The 19739-nt window shown below is 50.1% G+C and overlaps 1 protein-coding gene across 8 annotated transcripts in view; it reads right to left on the reverse strand.

Annotated features, from left to right (window-relative positions):
• LOC107145002 (adhesion G protein-coupled receptor E2-like) overlaps positions 1 to 19536 on the reverse strand; it is a 452375-nt gene extending 432839 nt beyond the window's left edge. For 6 of the 8 annotated variants that reach the window (XM_048795127.1, XM_048795126.1, XM_048795125.1 and 3 more), the window contains exons 1-14: positions 19438 to 19536; positions 17782 to 17835; positions 17489 to 17608; positions 16719 to 16874; positions 15284 to 15439; positions 10205 to 10351; positions 10028 to 10074; positions 9840 to 9917; positions 9261 to 9438; positions 6623 to 6730; positions 6074 to 6297; positions 5703 to 5882; positions 5337 to 5378; positions 5149 to 5226 (exon numbers count right to left, since the gene is read on the reverse strand). In XM_048795127.1, coding sequence (XP_048651084.1) covers positions 5149 to 5226; positions 5337 to 5378; positions 5703 to 5882; positions 6074 to 6297; positions 6623 to 6730; positions 9261 to 9438; positions 9840 to 9917; positions 10028 to 10074; positions 10205 to 10351; positions 15284 to 15439; positions 16719 to 16874; positions 17489 to 17608; positions 17782 to 17835; positions 19438 to 19468 — 1599 coding nt within the window. In that variant the 5' untranslated portion in view covers positions 19469 to 19536. Of the gene's footprint in view, positions 1 to 253; positions 452 to 2403; positions 2581 to 2753; positions 2978 to 3314; positions 3423 to 4568; positions 4747 to 5148; positions 5227 to 5336; positions 5379 to 5702; positions 5883 to 6073; positions 6298 to 6622; positions 6731 to 9260; positions 9439 to 9839; positions 9918 to 10027; positions 10075 to 10204; positions 10352 to 15283; positions 15440 to 16718; positions 16875 to 17488; positions 17609 to 17781; positions 17836 to 19437 lie in introns of all 8 variants that reach the window. The other 2 variants (XM_048795121.1, XM_048795128.1) reach the window with 2 other exon arrangements.
• Positions 19537 to 19739: the final 203 nt, after the last annotated feature.

Here is a 19739-nt window from a genome sequence, read left to right on the forward strand (position 1 = left end):
TTGCGTCAGGGTTCACCCTACCTGGTCCCCTAATGAAGGGATTTCCCCAGGATGCAAGCCCTGTTGCTAAGCAACAAGAGATGTAGGTGATGGAGTTGTAAAGAGGGTTCGTTTTCTCGTTGAATCCGTCAACGTGAAATGGGCATCGACCTCCTCTGGATTTCCCCGGGTCCAGGCTGTTTGATTAGGAGCCTGGGCAGCCTGGCTCCTGAGTTCAGCACCCCTGGGCTGCGGGGCAGGGACCCCTGGGTACCTTGGGCTGGGTTCTGTCGATGGCCGTGAGGAAGAGCAGGTGGGCCAGCAGGAGGCAGAGCGAGAGCTGCAGGTGCAGGGAGGTGCTGGTGTTCTGGATGGCTCTGCACAGGAGGAAGGTGAGGGTCGCCAGGACCAGGCACAGCAGCGACACGCCCAGCCCCAAGCAAGTGATGAAGTCCAGCACAGGGTCGTTGTCCTGGGGCAGAGGGAGGAGCCTTCACAACCACGTGCCGGGCCGTGGGGTAGGAACCCCTCCGCTATCTGTCATTTGGTCCAGCAGATTCAGGATGGAGGGACTGGGTCCAGGTGTGAAGCTGATGGGGGAGGGGCTCCAGGTTGAGAAGGTTGGACTGTTAGGTTTTCTGAATGGAGCAGGTAAGCGGCTAGAGGGCCGGGATGTGTGGAGTCCTTACTCAAGGAGGAGACTCGGGATTCCTGACTTTGGGGCACAGTAAGGAGTTGGTTGATATGTGAGTGGGTGTGTGTGAAGCCCATGCTGAGGGTCCCTCTGTCCCTGTCCCACGAGGCCACAGGGCAGAACCTGAACCTCAGTGTCCAGGCATTAACCTCCCAACCCAGACATCACTGGCCTCAGTCCAGCTCTGCCTGTTTCTTACTGGCCACAAGTCCCTGTGTAGTTAGAATTAGATACTTGGTTAAAAAAATAAAATGAATGACAACAGTAGCTTAAAATTCACTTTTCCCCCACTTGTTTCTGAAAGTCAACTTAAAGCCATAAGGACATTTAAAAGCCCACCATCAATTCTATTTCAATGTAATTGAGGGGAAGAGGAGAGAAGAGGAAAGAGGGAGGGGAAATGTTCAAATGGTAAATAATGAAGGCAAAATTTCAAAGCAGGCACATCTGGATGAAGTGCACACAGATGTTGTTTGTGTGGATTTTGTTTTTGCAACGTATCTGTAAATTTGAAATGGTTTCCCAAGAAAATGTTTGAAAACAAAGTACAAACCCTGCAGGTGATGTTTCTGCATGCTACATTTGAGACTCTGGTGTAAAGACAAAATTGGGAAATTAGGAGGCAGGACAGAGGAGGAGCAGAGGGAAAGAATGACACCTGATAAATGAAACAGAGGCAAAACTTTCAAAATAGATGCCTCTGAGTAAAGAGTAATGGGTTGGTGGGTTTTTTTTTCATTTCCTCATGGTTTTAAGAGGACTTGGAGAAATAGGTGGGAAAGTGTAAATTTTAAGTTACCACCATAATTTACTTTCTTCCTTTAACCAAGTATCTGATCTTTTTTTGTTCTTGAAACGTATCTAAAAAATAGAAATTGTTTCCTAAGAAAGCACTTAAAAATAAACAGTCCTCCAAGTGATATTAACATGTGATGAATTTTGAGAACTTCTGATGTAAAGACAAAATCTAATTTCCATAATATATAAAAAGCTCTTGGCTGAGATCCTTGTCAGCTATTCTCCCTGACTCTTCTGACCCCCTCTCACCTCAACTTCACCAGACCTTCTTTTTTTTGTAAATCTGAAACCCTGACTACGGTTGTCTTACAGACCCTGGTGGTAAATAGAATTCTAACTTGGTCTTCATATGTCCACCCCCTGCTGTTACACAAACCTTCTTCTAATTATTCAGTTTTCTGATAATCTAGGTGTTGCTGTAGAGGGATTTTGCAGGTGGAATTTAGGACTCAATCTGTTGACTTTTAGATTAGGGAGTTTATTCTGCTTTGGTGTGATCAGGTGATTGCTTCAAAGATCTGGACTCTTCCTGGGAAAACAGATTCAAAACTTGAGAGGGATTCTATACATTTTCATGCTGGTTTTCAGATAGGAACACTGGTGTTTTGTGAGAAGACCAACCAAGGGTCACAGGAGAGGAAATATGGGTGGCTCTTAGGAACTGAGTGTGGTCCCCCCTGACAGCTGCTAAGAGAAGGGAATTGAACTCTGCCTGCAACCAGGGAGCTGGAGGAGGGCTGCAAGACCCAGAAGAGACTGCGGCCCTGAATGATATGATCTTGTCAGTCTTTTAGAACCTGTACAAGGAACTCATCCCCCTGTGCTGGGTTGCTGACCCACAGAAACCACGAGGGAACAAATTTGTTTTACTTCAGCAGCGACATTTGCATAAGTATGTTTTGCAGCAATTGATGCTGAAGGCAGCCTCTCACCTGCACATGGTAGTGGGCCATGAGGACGGCAAAGCTGCTGAGGTGGGTACAGTGGCAGGTGGTGCTGCCACCTCCGGTTTTCACTGTCATGCAGCCTGCAGTGGTCCAGTGACTCCCATTCTGGCTGTGGTCCCAGGAGACACAGAGCACCTTGTGCCTTTGTGTAGGTGTCACCAGCTGTAGTAACAGGACAGGGGTGCGAGCTGGTCTTCCTGCGCTCAGAGATGCTGACCCAGGAAGGGTTGGCTTTCCTGTGTGGAGTGCACCTGAACCTCAAGTTTAAGAGGACAACAAGGGTGTGCCTGGGCCTTGGGCTCTTCCCACACCGTGGTTCCCCACCCCCCACTCACAGGATGGGAGAAGGTGAAGGTAACTGGCGAGCTGAGGTTCTGGGTGTTGTTGCTGCTCAAAAAGGCTGAGACAACATCTGAGAGCAGGACAGGAGAGACTCTTGGCAGAAAGTCCTTGTGTGTCCCACGGGGAGCCACCTTCTTCTCAGGCTCCAGGACCAGGGGAGCCTCGGCCAGCAGCTTGGCCATCCCTGGGGTGGAGACCAAGCCCACCACAGAAGGGCCTGCAGGACGAGGCCATGGGTGAGTCTCAGGGTCTCCTCCAGGCCTCTTTAGATGGCCTCTCCTCCTTTTGAATTGTTGTATTATAATGATACATAATAGTGGGACTTGCTGCTCCACATTCACACGTGCACACAACAGAATGTGGCCTCATCACTCCCCAGAACCTCCCCTTTGGACGCTCTTCTAGTGACCTCTTCCCACCCACATCACCCTTTAGTCTTTAATTCTGTATTTTTTCACATCCTTGTACATCTTTTCCCACCCTGAGGTCTCTTCCAAACAGGATGGTACTGGTGTAAGGTGGACATTCCACCTTCTCCCCATCTCAGATGTTACCTGTGTAACAAGATTCCTGTGCCAGATTCCAGTTCAGCTGCATCTTTGCCTGATTCAGACTCAAGGTGACATTGCAAACTCCTTGCTTCTGTACCTCTAGGGACAGTTCTATGAGTCACAGGAAGAAGAAGAGTTATGTTAGGAATATATATATGTGTGTATATGTGGATATTGTATATGTACAATATATACAATTGTATTATATATATCTCACATATATCAAGGACCTATGTGTAACTTCCAGTTTACTATAACCACACACATATATATGTGTGTTATATAGACACCTATGTGTACACATACATATATGTATATAATCCTTTGTAATTCCAGATTTTATATGTAATGTATGTATGTGTTGTGTATACATATGTGTGCATACATACATACATGTATATGAAATCTGAAGTTATGAAGAATTGTAACAGTAAGTGCAATTGTGCACCAACATATTAGATAACTGAGATGAAATGGACACATTCTGAGGGTCATAGAAACTACCAAAAGTGACTCAAGAAGAAGTGGAAAAATTGAAGAGACCTATAATGGGTAAAGAGATTGAATCAATAATGAAAAATCTTCTAAATAAACATGAGAGATCAGATTTTCACCAATTCCATATGGCTGAATTTCACTAATCATATAGGGAAGAATGAACATGAATTCTTTCTAAACTCTGGTTACAAAAGCATTATTCTAGATGAAAGAAGATAGACGGACAGTTCACACTTTGTATGATTGCTTTTTACTAAGTGGTGGAATAGGCAGCTACTTTAAGACCACAAGCAGGTGAGTGGATGCCAAGTTTGGGGGAGGGGAGGAATGAGGGATGAAAGCTGAGGAGGCACTGTGTTTAATTTTGGAGAAAAATGTCTTAGAAATGGAGGTGATGGCTGCATCAGTTTGTGAATGTTCTTGATTTCACTGAAATGTCAAACTGGTGGATTTTATTTATATATTTTATCTTTGGTGAATGATAAGTGGTGAACTTAAATGGTGAATTTTATGTGATGTGAATTTTACCACAATGAAACAAAGCATACTTAAAAAAGATTCATTTGTATTCTTCCATATTAGTTTTTTGAATCTGTTTCTATTTTGCTACCTAAATGTGTACTAGTTTTGGTTTTCTGCCTTTTTAACTGTTGATTATTTATGTGAGTCATGCTGAGGTACAGTGTGGCCACTCAGCTCTAGTGGGATCAGAAGAGGATGAGGCTATGAACAGGGGCTGGTGCAGACCCAGGGACTTACGTGTCCCTGCAGAATAATTGAAGGTTGCTGTCCCCTCAGGCAGAACCCTGCTCAGGTGTCTCAGGGCACTCTCCAGACCTGTCAGCAGGTGAGTGGCCACGCAGTGCTTCTGTGAGGGGGGCAGGGTCTCCAGGTCCCCAGGGGTCTCCAGCAGCTCATCCACCTCCTGCATTATCCCCTGGAGGGATGGGGGCACAGAGCAGGTGGAACTGGGCCAGAAGGACCACACAAAGAGCTTGATCACTCAGCCACAGAGAACAGACCCAGACACTGTCCAGTTGGGGATAGAGAGAGCATGGTTTGGGACTCCCTGAGTGGCCCTTGCTCCTCAGAGGTCAGTCCTGGTTCATGACTGTCAAGGATGACAAAGACCAGGATGAGAGCAAGAGGACAGACAGTGCACGTGGGCGTCCAACATTGTGTGTGGCTCCCAGTGTCCTCTTCCACCTGCCCTGGGAGAGTGGCCAGCTCAGAGCAGGACCCCACTGTGCTTGGGCCTGTCCCCCTTTCCCCAGACCACAGCTGCCCCCCCTCCCTCTATGGGAGGTCTCCCCCTGCTTCCCCTGGATCCTGCCCTTACCTGGATGGTGTCCTTGGCCACAACTGCCTTGAAATCCCTGTGCAGATTGTTGACTTTGTCAAAGAAGTGGGAGAGACTCTGGGGAGGTGAGATGAGGGGTCACCGGTGGGTGGGAATCTCAGGGCCAAGGGGTGGATGCTGGGCCATGCCAGGAATTCCCACCTCCCAGTCCTGGCTGGGGCGCTCACCTTGCTGTTGACTTCAGGGGGCAGAGGTCTGGTGAAGAAGGCCTACAAGAGGTCATATGAGAAGAAATGTGGGTGGCTCTTAGGAAGGGAGTGTGGTCCCCTGCTGAAAGCTGCTAAGGGAAGGGAACTGTATTCTGCCTGCAACCAGGGAGCTGGGAGGAGGGCCGTGAGTCCCAGGTAAGACTGAAGCCCTGGCCAATGTGATCATCTCAGCCTTGTAAGACCATGTGCAAAGAACCTATCCCCATCCCCCCCGCGCTGGGTTGCTGACCCACAGAAATGTGAGGTAACAAATTTGTTTTACTTAAGCAGCAACATTTGCATAAATCTGTTTTGCAGCAGCCAATGATGAAGGCAGCCTCTCACCTGCATGTTGTAGCTGGCCCTGAGGATTGCATGACTGCTGAGGCGGGTACAATGGCAGGTGGTGCTGCCATCTCTGGTGCCCAATGTTTTGCAGCCTGCAGTGGCCCAGTGACCACATCCATTCTGGCCATGGTCCCAAAAGACACAGAGCACTTCACGCTTTGGCTCAGAGGTCACCAGCTGTAGGAACAGAACAGAGGTGTGAGCTGGTATTTTTGTGCCTGGAGATACTGACCCCTTATAGCTGGCTTGGGAAGGGCTGAATTTCCTGGATGGGGGGCACCTGTAAGGAGTCCCACTGAACCTCAAGGTTAAGACAGACAACAAAGGTGTGCCTAGGTCTGGGGCTCTTCCCACACCCCCACACTCACATTGTGGGAGAAGGTGAAGGTAACTGGAGATCTGAGGTTCTGGGTGTCCTTTCTGCTCAAAAAGACTGAGATGACTTCTGAGAGCAGGACAGGTGAGACTGTCAGCAGCGAGTCCTTGTGTGTCCCATGGGGAGCCACCTGCTTCTCAGGCTCCAGGACCAGGGGAGCCTCGGCCAGCAACTTGCCCATCCCTGGGGTGGAGACCAAGCCCACCATAGAAAGGCCTGCAGGACGAGGCCATGGGTGAGTCTTAGGGTCTCCACCAGGGCCTCCTCCTTAGATGGCCTCTCCTCCTTTTGAATTGTTGTATTATAATGATACATAATAGTGGGACTTGCTGCTCCACATTCACACGTGCACACAACAGAATGTGGCCCCATCACTCCCCAGAACCTCCCCTTTGGACGCTCTTCTAGTGACCTCTTCCCACCCACATCATCCTTTAAGCTTGAATTCTGTATTTTGGGCATCTTTTTCCAACCTTTTTCCAAACAACATGGTACTGTTGTAAGGTGGACATCTCCACCTTCTCCTCATCTCTGATGTTACCTTTGTGAGCAGATTCCTGTGCCAGATTCCAGTTCAGCTGCATCTTTGCCTGATTCAGACTCAAGGTGACATTGCCATCTCGTCGCTTCTGCACCTCTACGGACAGTTCTATGAATTGTGGGAATAAGAAGAGATTTTTAAAGAATATACATGTGTATATGTGAATATTGTATATGTACACGTCACATTATATATATGTATTTGTTTAATTTCCCTTTCTTATAGTCACACATATATTCAAGTGTATATAAAGACACACATATATGTATATAATTGTTTGTAACCCAGATTTCCTATATATGTGTGTGTGTGTGTATATATATATATATATATATATATATATATTGTGTATACATGAGTGCATACACACATGTATATGAAATCTGAAGTTATGAAGAATTGTAACAGTAGGAGCAATTTTGCACCAACAAATTAGAAAAGTTAGATGATTCTTAGGGACATAGAAACTACTAAAACTGACTCAAGAAGAAGTAGAAAATCTTAAGAGACCTATCATGGGTAAAGGGATTGAAGCAAAAATGAAAAACCTCCTAAATGAACATCTGAGATCAGATGGTCTTGATTGTGAAATTCACCAACCATATAGGGAAGAATGAACATGAATTAGTTTTAAACTCTTTCAAATAACAGAAGAGGGACACCACCTGATAATTCCTGAAGGCCAATATTACTCTGATGCTCAAACCAGTTAAAGACATCACAAGAAGAGACTTTATTGCTTATGAACACAGATACAATAATCTGTAACCAAATATTAGGAATCAATTTCACTAAGAAACTCAGGACTTGTACATAGAGAACTATTAAAGATTTTGAAAGGAGACCCTAAATGAAGGGAAAGGCACCTCATGTTCATGGATTGGGAAGCATTATATTGGTAAGATGGAGACACTCTCCAAAGAGATCTACAAGGTCAATGTCATCCTATCAATGTCCCAACAGCCTATTAACATTATAATTTGCTTAAATGGAAAACTCGCCTTAAAATTAACACAGCATTGCAAGAGATCCAAGTAGTTAAAGCATGGCTGAAAAGAGCAACAAAGGTGGAGGACTCACACTTCCTGATTTCAGAATTCACGGCAAATGAGCAGAGAGCAAAGCAGCATGGTACTGGCATGAAGACAGAGGGAAAGTTGACCCCAGAAATAAACCTACTGTCAAGTGCCTTTCAACCAGGGACCAAGACTATTCAGTGGGCATAAGAATAGTCTCCAAGGAAAAAGAAGGAAGTGGACCCCAACCTCACACCACACACACAGGTCAACTCAAAATAGAACAAAGGCCTCAATCTAAGAACTGAAGCCCATAAGAGGACCTTGAATTTGGCAGTAGATTGTTAGATATGATGCTGAATGTACAGCAATGAAGGAGAAAGTAGATAAAGTAGACGTCCTCAAAATTGAAAACATCTGACATTAAAGTGAAACAATTATCACAGATGTGAAAAGATAATCCATAAGATGGAGAAAGCATTTCCAAGTTGCACATCTCATAATGGTCTCCTGTCAAAATAGATGAAAAGCTCTTACAACTCAACAACCAAAGGACCAACCCAATCACAAATGCACAAAGGATCTGAATAGATATTTCTCCAAAAAGATACACAAATGGCCCAGAGGCACATGAAAAGTTGCCAACCATCACCCATCAACAGGGAGATGCAACTCAAACCGGCAATGAGACATCGCCTCACATACAATAGAAAGGCCTTGATAAAACCAAACATGATGGAAGTAACACTTTTTGTCAAGGCCTTGGAGAGGGGACCCTTGCACCCCTCTGGTGTAATATACAATAGTGCAGCGACTTTGCAAACCATCTGGTGGTTTCCCCCAAAATTGAACACAGAACTACCATGGTACCTAGCAAGTCTACTTCTCAGTAGATACCCAAGAACTGCAAATAGTTATTCAAACAAACACTTATACATCAATATCATAGCAGCACTATTCACAATAGCCAAATGGTGAAACCAACCCAAATGATCATCAGTGGCTGAGTGGGTCAACTCAACACACATAGGATGGAATAATATTCAGCCACAAAAAGGGATGGAATGATGCTATGCCATGCTCAACAGCATTATTCTAGGTGGAAGAAGCTAGAGGGATAGGTCACACTTTGTATGATTGCTTTTTACTAAATGGTGGAATAGGCAGCTCCATTAAGACAGCAAGCAGGTGAGTGGATGCCAGGGTTGGGTGGTGGGAATGAGGAATGATAGCCGAGGAGGCACTGTGTTTAATTTTGGAGAAAAATGTCTTAGAAATGAAGGTGATGGCTGCATCAGTTTGTGAATGTTCTTGATTCCACTGAAATGTAGAACTGGTGGATTTTATTTTCATATTTATTTTTTGGTGAATTTTATGTGATGTGAATTTTACCACAATGAAACAAAGCATACTTAAAAAAGATTCATTTGTATTCTTCCATATTAGTTTTTTGAATCTGTTTCTATTTTGCTACCTAAATGTGTACTAGTTTTGGTTTTCTGCCTTTTTAACTGTTGATTATTTATGTGAGTCATGCTGAGGTACAGTGTGGCCACTACCTCTAGTGGGATTAGAAGAGGATGAGACAAGGAACAGGGGCTGGCGCAGACCCAGGGACTTACGTGTGCCTGCAGAATAATTGAAGGTTGCTATCCCCTCAGGCAGACCCCTGCTCAGGTTTCTCAGGGCACTCTCCAGACCTGTCAGCAGGTGAGTGGCCACGCAGTGCTTCTGTGAGGGGGGCAGGGTCTCCAGGTCCCCAGGGGTCTCCAGCAGCTCATCCACCTCCTGCATTATCCCCTGGAGGGATGGGGGCACAGAGCAGGTGGACTTTGGCCAGAAGGACCACACAAAGAACTTGACCACTCAGCCACAGAGAACAGACCCAGACACTGTCCAGTTGAGGATAGAGAGAGCCTGGTTTGGGACTCCCTGGGTGGCCCTTGCTCCTCAGAGGTCAGCTCTGGTTTGTGACAGTCAAGGATGACAAAGACCAGGATGAGAGCAAGAGGACAGACAGTGCACGTGGGCGTCCAACATTGTGTGTGGCTCCCAGTGTCCTCTTCCACCTGCCCTGGGAGAGTGGCCAGCTCAGAGCAGGACTCCACTGTGCTTGGGCCTGTCCCCCTTTCCCCAGACCACAGCTGCTCTCCTCCTTCTGTGGGAGGTCTCCATCTACTTCCCCTGGATCCTGCCCTTACCTGGATGGTGTCCTTGGCCATGGCTGACTTTAAATCCCTGTGCAGGTTGTTGACTTTTTCAAAGAAGTGGGAGAGTCTCTGGGGAGGTGAGATGAGGAGTCACAGGTGGGTGGGAAACTCATGGCCAAGGGGTGGACAGGGTGCTGCCCCAGGGATTCCCACCTCCCTGTCCTGGCTGGGGCGCTCACCTGGCTGTGGACTCCAGGGGGCAGAGGCCAGGTGAAGAAGGGCATGACTGCGGGGACAGGACAGTGGTTCATTAGGAGGAGTGCAGATGTGCGTGTGTGGGTGTGTATGAGCATGTGCATGTGGGTGTGCACGTGTGTGAGGTGGGGGAGGTTCTGGGGTCAGGGTGGGCCGGGTACCTTTGCAGAACTTGTTGTAGAAGCCATTGATACTCCCAGGAATCGGCTCCCAGCCTGGGCGGCATTGGCACAAGTAACTCCCCCAGGTGTTGGTGCAGGTGGTGGAGCGGTGGCACTTATGCTGCCCGGAGCTGCACTCGTCCATATCTGGGGACATAGAGAAAGGGGTTGGTTCCCACTGAAGCCAGGACCAGTGCTCTCCACCATCTGATCTCCACCTCCTTTCCTCCCATTAGTGCCCTGCCTGGGCTGTGGTGCTTCCACCCAGCGACCCACACCCTTGTGTGTTTCGAGGAGTGAGCAAGCCCTGGTGTGGCCCAGGCTTGCCCTGTACTGATGCAGGTTGTGAGGCTGCAGAAATATGTCCTCCCAGGAAGTTTTTTGTTGCTGCTCAGGTCCCCCGGGAGTCTCCTTTCAGAACCTCTGTTCCTTTCCCAGGACCCTGGTCTTTCCATACAGCCCTCTGGATCCTCCGGCCAAAGCATGTTTTACACATAGCACAATGTGAACCCATAGGGACCTTGTGTCCTCAGAATCCCCTTGATCCCCAGTTTAGCCCTGTGTACCTCCTACATTCATTCACCTTCCCTTTTCCCTCTGTGTACTTGGCACTACCATCTTCTCCGTGGATGGGTCCTGGCTCTTTCCCACCCACTGCTGGATTCCACCTGGCCCCATGGATGGTGGAAGCAGATTTCTTTGCCTAACCACCTTGCCCTGGAAGGAGGCGAATCCTGCTCATGCATGGAAGTTACTCCTCCTGGGAATCATGGTGTCAGGCCAGACCATGGCAAGGACCAGAGCAAGTTGTGTGGAACTAGCTTTCTTCTGAGTGGCAGGGACATGGCCCCCAGGAAGACCCAAACCCTCTGAGCAACTCCTTCAATGGGTGCAGATGTGCTCATCTTTTAAACACATAAGAAGAGTCCAGCACCCACCATGTTCCAGGCTCTCTTACAGGCACTTGTAATTTTCATAATCCTCCTGGAAGACACAGGAGGTAGGCACTGTTATGATCACCTTCATGATACAGATGGGTAGACCAAGTTCAAAGAGAGGTAGTGATTTGACTAATAACATGCAGCTAACAGGTGGTGCAGGCAGGTTTTAGACCCAGGCAGCCAGATGCAGAGCTAGCCCCTGGCATGCATGCTACCCTGCTACTGTGCTGGGCAATAGGAACATGCACATCTGCCTCACACCAGGGCAACACTCCTGTAACCAGGGTTCTGCCATCTAGATGTCACAGGAAAGGGTCTGGCAACCTCAACCCTGATGATGGGGAGGTGGGGGAAGGGCCTACCTTGCAGCTGTTCTCCTCTCATTAATAAAGGATTCTTGGCTCCAGAAATGAGCACACAGCCTGGGCTGCGTGTGCAGCAATTGTGCCCTCCATGACCTGGCCGTCTGCAGATTTTCCACAGGGCACTCTCATAGCCCTCATTTGGTGATGTATGCAACATGACAGGTCAGAGGCTCACCTCCCAAAGTTGTCCTTTCTCTCAGGGAAGAGACCCAGGTGCTCAGCCTGACTCTGCTGTGAGATGTGGACAGACCTAAGGCCCCAGGTGGACCTCCTGAGGCCGGGCTGCTCTGGAAGTCCCAGGACCACTCTGCTCTCTGAAGCAGAGCCCAAGGACATGTGGGTTCAGATTCTGTGTTATGGCGGGGCCTGGCAAGGGATTTACATCTCCTCTCCATCCTGGAGTGGCAGAGGGAGGCCCAGCCATTCCCTGGACCCTCCCCTGTGGGAATCTTTGCACCACTGGGGTCCTACAGGTGGTCTACGCTCAGGGAGAAGGTTGCAGTGAAGGCTACCCTTGATGCCTAAGCAGTGGAGGGTGGGAGATCATGGCCTAGGGCTTCCCAGTGTCACACTCAAATTAACACCTGAGGATAAAGTCAGGTGCTCAGAAACAGAGCAAAGCTGGGCACATCCCATGACTTGACTTCCGAATCTACTAGGAAGCTGTAGTGACAACACAGTGTGGGGACACACACAGCCACGGAACAGGGAATAAGAACACCCACCCACAGAGGAGTGCTATTCAGCCTTAAAAAGGAGGGAAACTCTGTCAATCACAACAACACAGGTGAACATGGAGGACATATGTTAAGTGAAATAAGCCAGACAAAGAAGGACAAATACCACATGGTGTCACCTCCACGTGGGACCTGAACAGTCAAACTCCTGGAAGGAGAGGGTAGCATGGTGTTTCCCAGGTGTCGGGGCAACAGGAGGGGTGTTGGAGAGTTGTGCATCCAAGGCCCAAAACTTCTCATTTTATTTACTTTTGATACCAGGGATTGAACCCAGTGTACTCTAATACTGAGCTGCATTCCCAGCCCTTTTTATTTTTTATTTTGAGGCAGGATCTCACTAAATTGCATAGGGCCTTGCTAAGTTGCTGAAGCTGGCTTTGAACTTAAGATCCTCCTGTATCAGCCTCCTAAGCTGCTGGATCCCAGGTGTGCACCACTGGGTCTGGCCAATGGTCTGTATTCTTGAAAATCACTAAGGGATTAGATTTGAAGTGTTCTTATCACAAAAGCTAGCACCTGAGGCATTGCATATGCTAATCAGCTCCATTTAGCCATCCCAGTGTGCATGCATGTTTCAAAACATCATTCTGTACCTGATCAATACGTACAACATTTTTATTTGTCAATTAAATAATACAGAAAGGAAACAGGAATATATTCCTGGAGAGGGATGACTGAGATGCCTGTGTAACAGGAATGTCCTCAGGGCCACAGATCTAGTATACTGGAACGTGGTTAAAATGATAAGTTTTATGGATGCAGGTTTTATCACAATTTAAAAACCCTGCCACTGAGCAGCAGAAGAACTAAAGTGAGGTGCTCAAGCAGGTGAGGTGGCACATGCTGTAACCCCAGTGACTCAGGAGGCCAGGGATGTGGTTAGTGTTAAGGCCCCAGGGTTAGGTCCCCAGGACCAAAACAAACAAACAACTAGAAAACCAAAAGCCCCAGGTGCCCAGGCCCCAGCAGGTCCCACCTGCCTTTCCTCACAGTGACACAAATGCACCCTTGATCGTCCCCAGGAATCCCCCCAGATCCTAGTGTGGCACTCAGAACTGTGGGTGGACACTGACAGGCCTTTCCAAGGTGCCCAGCTTGTCTCCGGGTAGCCTTGCTGTCACCACCCCTGGAGGAAGTTCCCCCTTATCAGAGATGGCCACAGACATGAAATGAGGAAGCTTCTGGAAGCAGCTCCCAGCTGAGGCCTGGGGGTGTTTCCTGGCTTCTTATCTCTCCTGGTCTCTAAACGTGAGGGGAACATGCTCAGGAAGCAGGTCCCCTTTGAGTGCCACAGGGACCCACAGGACAGAGGCCTGAGGTGAATGGCCAACACAGCAGCCTCAGAGAACCCAAGACAGGAGTGAGTGACAGCTCATGGCAGACGGCCCTGGGTGTCCCAGAAAGGGGCCAAAGATTCCCGGAGCCCAGAGGATTCCTGGAGTCAGGATGAGACAGGGAAGGCTTCTGGTCTCCTGGACCCATTTTTGCACCTGAGGATGCCCTGCTGGGACCCCTCATCCGGGCTGTGTGGATCAACAGCAGGACGGGCCAGGACAGGGGCTGATGCACCCTTAGGGCTCTTGTCCAGCCCCCACGGGGCGATCCCAGTCCCCTCCCCTGTTCCTAGCTGGTAGCAATGGCTGCAGAGGTGTGGCATAGGTGGAGGGGACCAGGTGGGGTGTGGTCTTGTGGGGACAGCTGGGAATGAGGTGCAGCAGCACCCCCAGGGGACCTTCCACCAACTCCCACATTTCCCCACATCCTGGGCTCAGCCCCCCCCCACCAGCTCCCTGGGTTCCCCAGTAATGAGCCACTGAGAGCCACCACCTCATGGGATCTCTGGGGCTCCAGGCTCCTGGGGGCAGGTACAAGGAGGGCTCCAAGAGAGGAAGTGGTTTTGCTGACCCCATGCTGCTCACGGGTGGCCAGTCCAGGCTTCGGACCCAGGGAGCTGATCCCTGCCTCTGACCTTGGCCATCACACCACCCTCCCTCTCTGTGCTGGGGGGACAGTGGCCTGGAGTGGGCACCACCTGTGTCAACCAGGGCCTTGGCCCCTGGGTGCCACAGGATACCTCTGTCCCAGTCCTCTGGCTGACACCCCTGGATCTGGACCCAGGGGACAATGCTGAGGTGCACGTGGGCTGGAAGCTCCCCTCCGCCCCAGACCTAAGGGCAGGTGAGCACAACTCGTGGGGCCCAGGCCCTCTTCAGCTCAGAAGCCATTGCTAACAGCACTTTCTGGGAGCCAGGACCTGCTCAGTGCCTTTGAATCTCATTTCCTTCCTTATGACTCTCCCCTCTCCCCCTTTCTTCCCCTGGTGCTGGGGACTGACCCAGGGACTCACACCTGCTAGACAAGTGCTTTACCACTGAGCTTCAGCCCAGTCCCAGGACTCCCCTTCTGCAGATGGACACACTGCAGCACAGAGAGGTGAGGTGACTTGTCTGAAGTCCCACAGTGAACCAAGAGCCAAGATACCACTGGTTTTGTTTTTGATTTTCCTGCTCATGCCAGGCAAGGGCTATGCCCCAGAGCCACACACCAGCCTCTCCCTTTGTTTGTAGCTTTAGAATATATGGGCTCCTTCCTGTGGTTTTCTTTTTCTTTCCTCTCTCTCCCCCACTGCCCCCCCCCCAGGGATGGGGTCTCTCTATTTCCCAGGATGGGTTGGACTCCTGGACTCTAGTGATCCTCCTGCCCCAGCCTCCCAACTAACTGAGACCACAGGCATAGGCCACTGGAGCCTGTTTTTTTTAAAACAGAAAACAACAATGATGTTGTCACATCTCACATGTCCACAGGGTTTCCTGATAAGCACCTTGGCCATTGTCAGAAGCAGAGCTGTCTGGATGGGGCCAAGCAGCTGGTCCCAGAGTGCCCTGACCCTCCCCTACCTCTCATGCTGGTGATGGGTGCACGCACAGCTGCCCCATCTCAGAGTCCAGGTGCTGAGAATATAACTGGGCATTGTCCCCAGATCAGCTCTGGTGCCCTGAACTGCATGTGCGGGGGGAGGTGAGGGGTGGGCCTTACCTTGACATGTGTTCTCACTGGCATTAGTGAAATTTTTTGCCCCAGAAAGGAGCTCAAATCCTGGGAAGCACGTGCAGTAGTAGCTGCCCTGCACATTGTGGCAGTCAGCAAAATATCCACAGGACTCTTTCCGGGGCAACAAACATTCGTTGATGTCTGCAACATAATAGGACCAAGGGTCACCTCCCAAACGTGTGTAGTCTCTTAGGGAACAGACTCCTGTCCCCTACCTGACCCCCAGCTTGGGGTCTGATGTTGAGTTACTATCTTTTGCACAGAATCCTGGGATGCACTGCTGAGGCTATGCTGGGGCAAGCCATTGCTGAAGTCCACACAGTCTGATCTGCTCAACACAGTCCTCTGACTAACACCCCCAGGAGACAATTGGACAATTGGACATTGTCTCCAGGGGACAATGCTAAGGTAGTGTGTGGGCTACAAGCTCAGTGTCACCCTCCCAGACCTAAGGGCAGGCTGAGACCAACTCCTGGGGCCCAGGTCCTCTCTGTGCAATTCCCTGGTGTCTCTGCCATCTTACTATTTCCTTTCTCTTTTCTGTCTTTAATGATGGCCTTGAGGTCAAAGGCTCAGCCCTTGACCCTTACCCATGACCCCCACTGACACTGGGAAATGACACTTTGGATCTCATTTCCCTCCTTATGACTCCCCCCCTTTCCCCCTTTCTTCCCCTGGAGCTGAGGACTGACCCAGGGACTCGCACCTGCTAGACAAGTGCTTTACCACTGAGCTATGGCCCAGACCCAGGACTTCCCTTCTGCAGATGGACACACTGCAGCACAGAGAGGTGAGGTGACTTGTCTGAAGTCACACAGTGAACCAAGAGCAAAGCTACCTCTGGTTTTGGATTTGATTTTCTGCAGTGCTGTGGAGGGAGCCTAGGGCCCTGCTCATGCCAGGCAAGGGCTGTTACCCGGAGTCACACCCCAGCCTCTACCTTTGTTTGTAGCTTTAGGAGATAGGAGCTCCTTCCTGTGTTTTTCTTTTTCTTTTCTCTCTCTCCCCCAATTTCCCCCCTAGGGATGGGGTCTCTCTATTTCCCAGGATAGGTTGGACTCCTGGTTCTAGTGATCCTCCTGCCTCAGCCTCCCAACTAACTGAGACCACAGGCACAGGCCACTGGAGCCTGGCTTTTTTTTAAAACAGAAAACAACAATGATGTTGTCACATCTCACATGTCCACAGGGTTTCCTGATAAGCACCCTGGCCATCGTCAGAAGCAGAGCTGTCAGGATGGGGCCAAGCAGCTGGTCCCAGAGTGCCCTGACCCTTCCTCACCTCTCATGCCGGTGATGGGTGCATGCACAGCTGCCCCATCTCACAGTCCAGGTGCTGAGGCTATAACTGGGCATTGTCCCCAGATCAGCTCTGGTGCCCTGAACTGCATGTGTGGGGGGAGGTGAGGGGTGGGCCTTACCTTGACATGTGTTCTCACTGGCATTAGTGAATTTTTTTGCCCCAGAACGGAGCTCAAATCCTGGGGAGCACGTGCAGTAGTAGCTCCCCTGCACATTGTGGCAGTCAGCAAAATATCCACAGGACACTTTCCGGGGCAACAAACATTCGTTGATGTCTGCAACATAATAGGACCAAGGGTCACCTCCCAAAGGTGTGTGGTCTCTTAGGGAACAGACTCCTGTCCCCTACCTGACCCCCCAGCTTGGGGTCTGATGTTGAGTTAGTATCTTTTGCACAGAATCCTGGGAAGCCCTGCTGAAGCTATGCTGAGCCAAGCCATTCCTGAAGTCCACACAGTCTGATCTGCTCAACACAGTCCTCTGACTAACACCCCCAGGAGACAATTGGACAATTGGACATTGTCTCCAGGGGACAATGCTAAGGTAGTGTGTGGGCTACAAGCTCAGTGTCACCCTCCCAGACCTAAGGGCAGGCTGAGACCAACTCCTGAGGCCCAGGTCCTTCTGTGCAATTCCCTGGTCTCTCTGCCATCTTATTATTTCCTTTCTCTTTTCTGTCTTTGATGATGGCCTTGAGGTCAAAGGCTCAGCCCTTGACCTCTACCCATGACCCCCAATGACACTGGGAAATGACACTTTGGATCTCATTTCCCTCCTTATGACTCTCCTCTCCCCTACTTTGTTCCCCTGGAGCTGGAGACTAGCCCAGGGACTCACACCTGCTAGACAATCTCTGATGTGCCTCTGTCCCTCCCCCAAGCCTCTTTACCATGACAGGTGTCCAGGAAGTTGGTGAAGACCTCTACAGACGAAGAGGCAAACCCCGGCTTGCAGCGACAGGCAGTGGCGTTGACACATTCTGAGTTAGGAGGGCACCAAGGGGCACAGGCTGTGGGGCACAGACTGGTCAGAGTCTGGGAGGGGGCAATGTGGTCCCAGAGGAGGTCCCAGGAGGTGGGCAGATGCCCTGAGCCTCCCTGCCCAGGCCTCTCCTCCCTGCGCTGTGGGTGCAGGGCCCCTCCCAGGCTCTGGATGTGGACAGGCTGCTCCCCACACACTCACGCTGAAAGTCCCAGGCTCCAGCTCTGGAGAGACTCAGCAGGACACACAGCAGCCCTGTGACACAGAGAGGGTGGGTCAGCAGGCCCAGCAGAAAGAGGAGGCTGGAGGTGATGCACTGGAGGGCAGGGGCTGTGGACCCTCCTGGGCTCGGACCTGGTCCACTCCTCAGAGGGAGCCCAGGTGGCACCTCCCAGAGGGTTTGGGGGATGGGAAGGGGGCTGAGCCTGGCAAGCTCTGGGCTCCAGCCATGGCTCTCCTGGCCTGTGGGTGGGGGACTGGGGCCTGGTGGCCCTGGTTTAGACCCTGGAGCACAGGCAGGCTGCCTCATTGCCCTGGCTCAGTTTCCCTTTCTGTGGAGTGGGTACAAGATGACACCCACGTCCTAGGGTCATGGGAACAAACCCCAGTGTGTCAGTGTTTACCACCATCGCTGACCTTTAGGTGGGAAGGGAGGGTCAGGGCCAGCTGTTCTCTCAGGTCCCCTGCCTGGTCTCTCAGGTGCTCTGGCCCTGTCCCCTTCCTCAGGGACACACACCACACTAGCCACCTGGCCTGCAGCTGTGGCTGGAGCACCTGAGAGCCACACCTGCCACCACCACTGTCAGCCCCATGGCCTGTCCTGGGACCCGTGGTGCCCTATTACCCCCCAACAGGAAGGTGCTGTGGGCAGGTGCTGGGCTCAGACTGGGGGCCTCCTCCTGCTGTTCCTGCCTCTCAGCAGCTGCCCGCTCCTGGGGCACATCCTGGGGACCCTTCTCAATCAATGGGGCCTTAGGTACATGAGCGTCTTGCTGTTCAACAGAGACAGGCGAGGAGTCAAGGAGAGTCTAGTTCTCAATCCCTAAAACAAAGTCTAGGGGTATTGGTGGTTCCTTCTTGGTCAGTTTATCTAATGCGCTGCCTGGACAGCTGGTCAGGCTCTAAACATTGCCATGAGGCCTTCATCAGAGGAGACCCCATTGAATGTGAAGACTGCAAGGAAAGCAGAATCCCCTCTCCTGTGTGGGGTCATCTAACCCATGGAGGCCCTAAGAGACCAAGACTGGCCCCCTAAAGAGGACGGAGTTCTGGCCCAGACTGCTTCTGGACCTGAGATGGAACATCAGCTCCTCCCTGGTCTCCATCCTGCCACCTCCTCCCTGGTCTCCATCCTGCCACCTCTTCCCTGGTCTCCATCCTGCCACCTCTTTTCTGGGTCTCCATCATTCGACCCCTTTTCTTGTTCTCCATTTTGCCAACTCTTCCTAGTCTGGATTCTGTACCTCTTTCCTAGTCTCCATTCCTCGACCTCTTCCCTGGTCTCCTCCTGCCACATACCCAGTATAGTCTGGACGTCTCATCCTGTACAATTGCATGAGCATATCCTTAAAAGAATCATCTTTCCCTCTTTCTGTATAGTGCCCTATTGGTCTTATTTATCTGGAGAACCCTGCTGCACGTGGGGAATATAATGACAAATCCCTGCTAAGTCCCAAAGTTTTCACTAAGAGTAACTTTCTAGGAATAAATTTCTCCTTTGAGAACTTAATTTTTTTTTAAAAAAAGAGCTGATATCCTTTACAGGGACAGTGACAAAACCAGTCAAAAATGAAGAAAGGACTTGCTGGTGGCTCCTAGCTCCCTTTCTTGCCTGTCACATGTCATGATTCCACTTACCATGGACCAGTCTTAGACATCTGCTCCTCATGGTGCCGAGATTGGCCAGCCCAGTGATGGAGGACTTTAGGTTCTGGCTGGAGTTAAGAATGCTTCCAGTTTAAATATGACTCGTGACGAAGTTGACCACAGTGAGGAAATCACAGTCTGGATGCTTTCTTCCTCTGATCAGTTCCCTGGTGAATTTCTCAGAACTCAGAGGTTTGTTGCCAAATATTTGCTTAGTTTGGGTAATAATTGTGCTGAAGATCTCCTTGGGGGTGACTCACATCTTCTGAGACAGGAAGGTGGGACACTGTATA

Source organism: Marmota marmota, unplaced genomic scaffold, assembly GCF_001458135.2.
Source record: "Marmota marmota marmota unplaced genomic scaffold, marMar, whole genome shotgun sequence".
Taxonomy (NCBI): domain Eukaryota; kingdom Metazoa; phylum Chordata; class Mammalia; order Rodentia; family Sciuridae; genus Marmota; species Marmota marmota.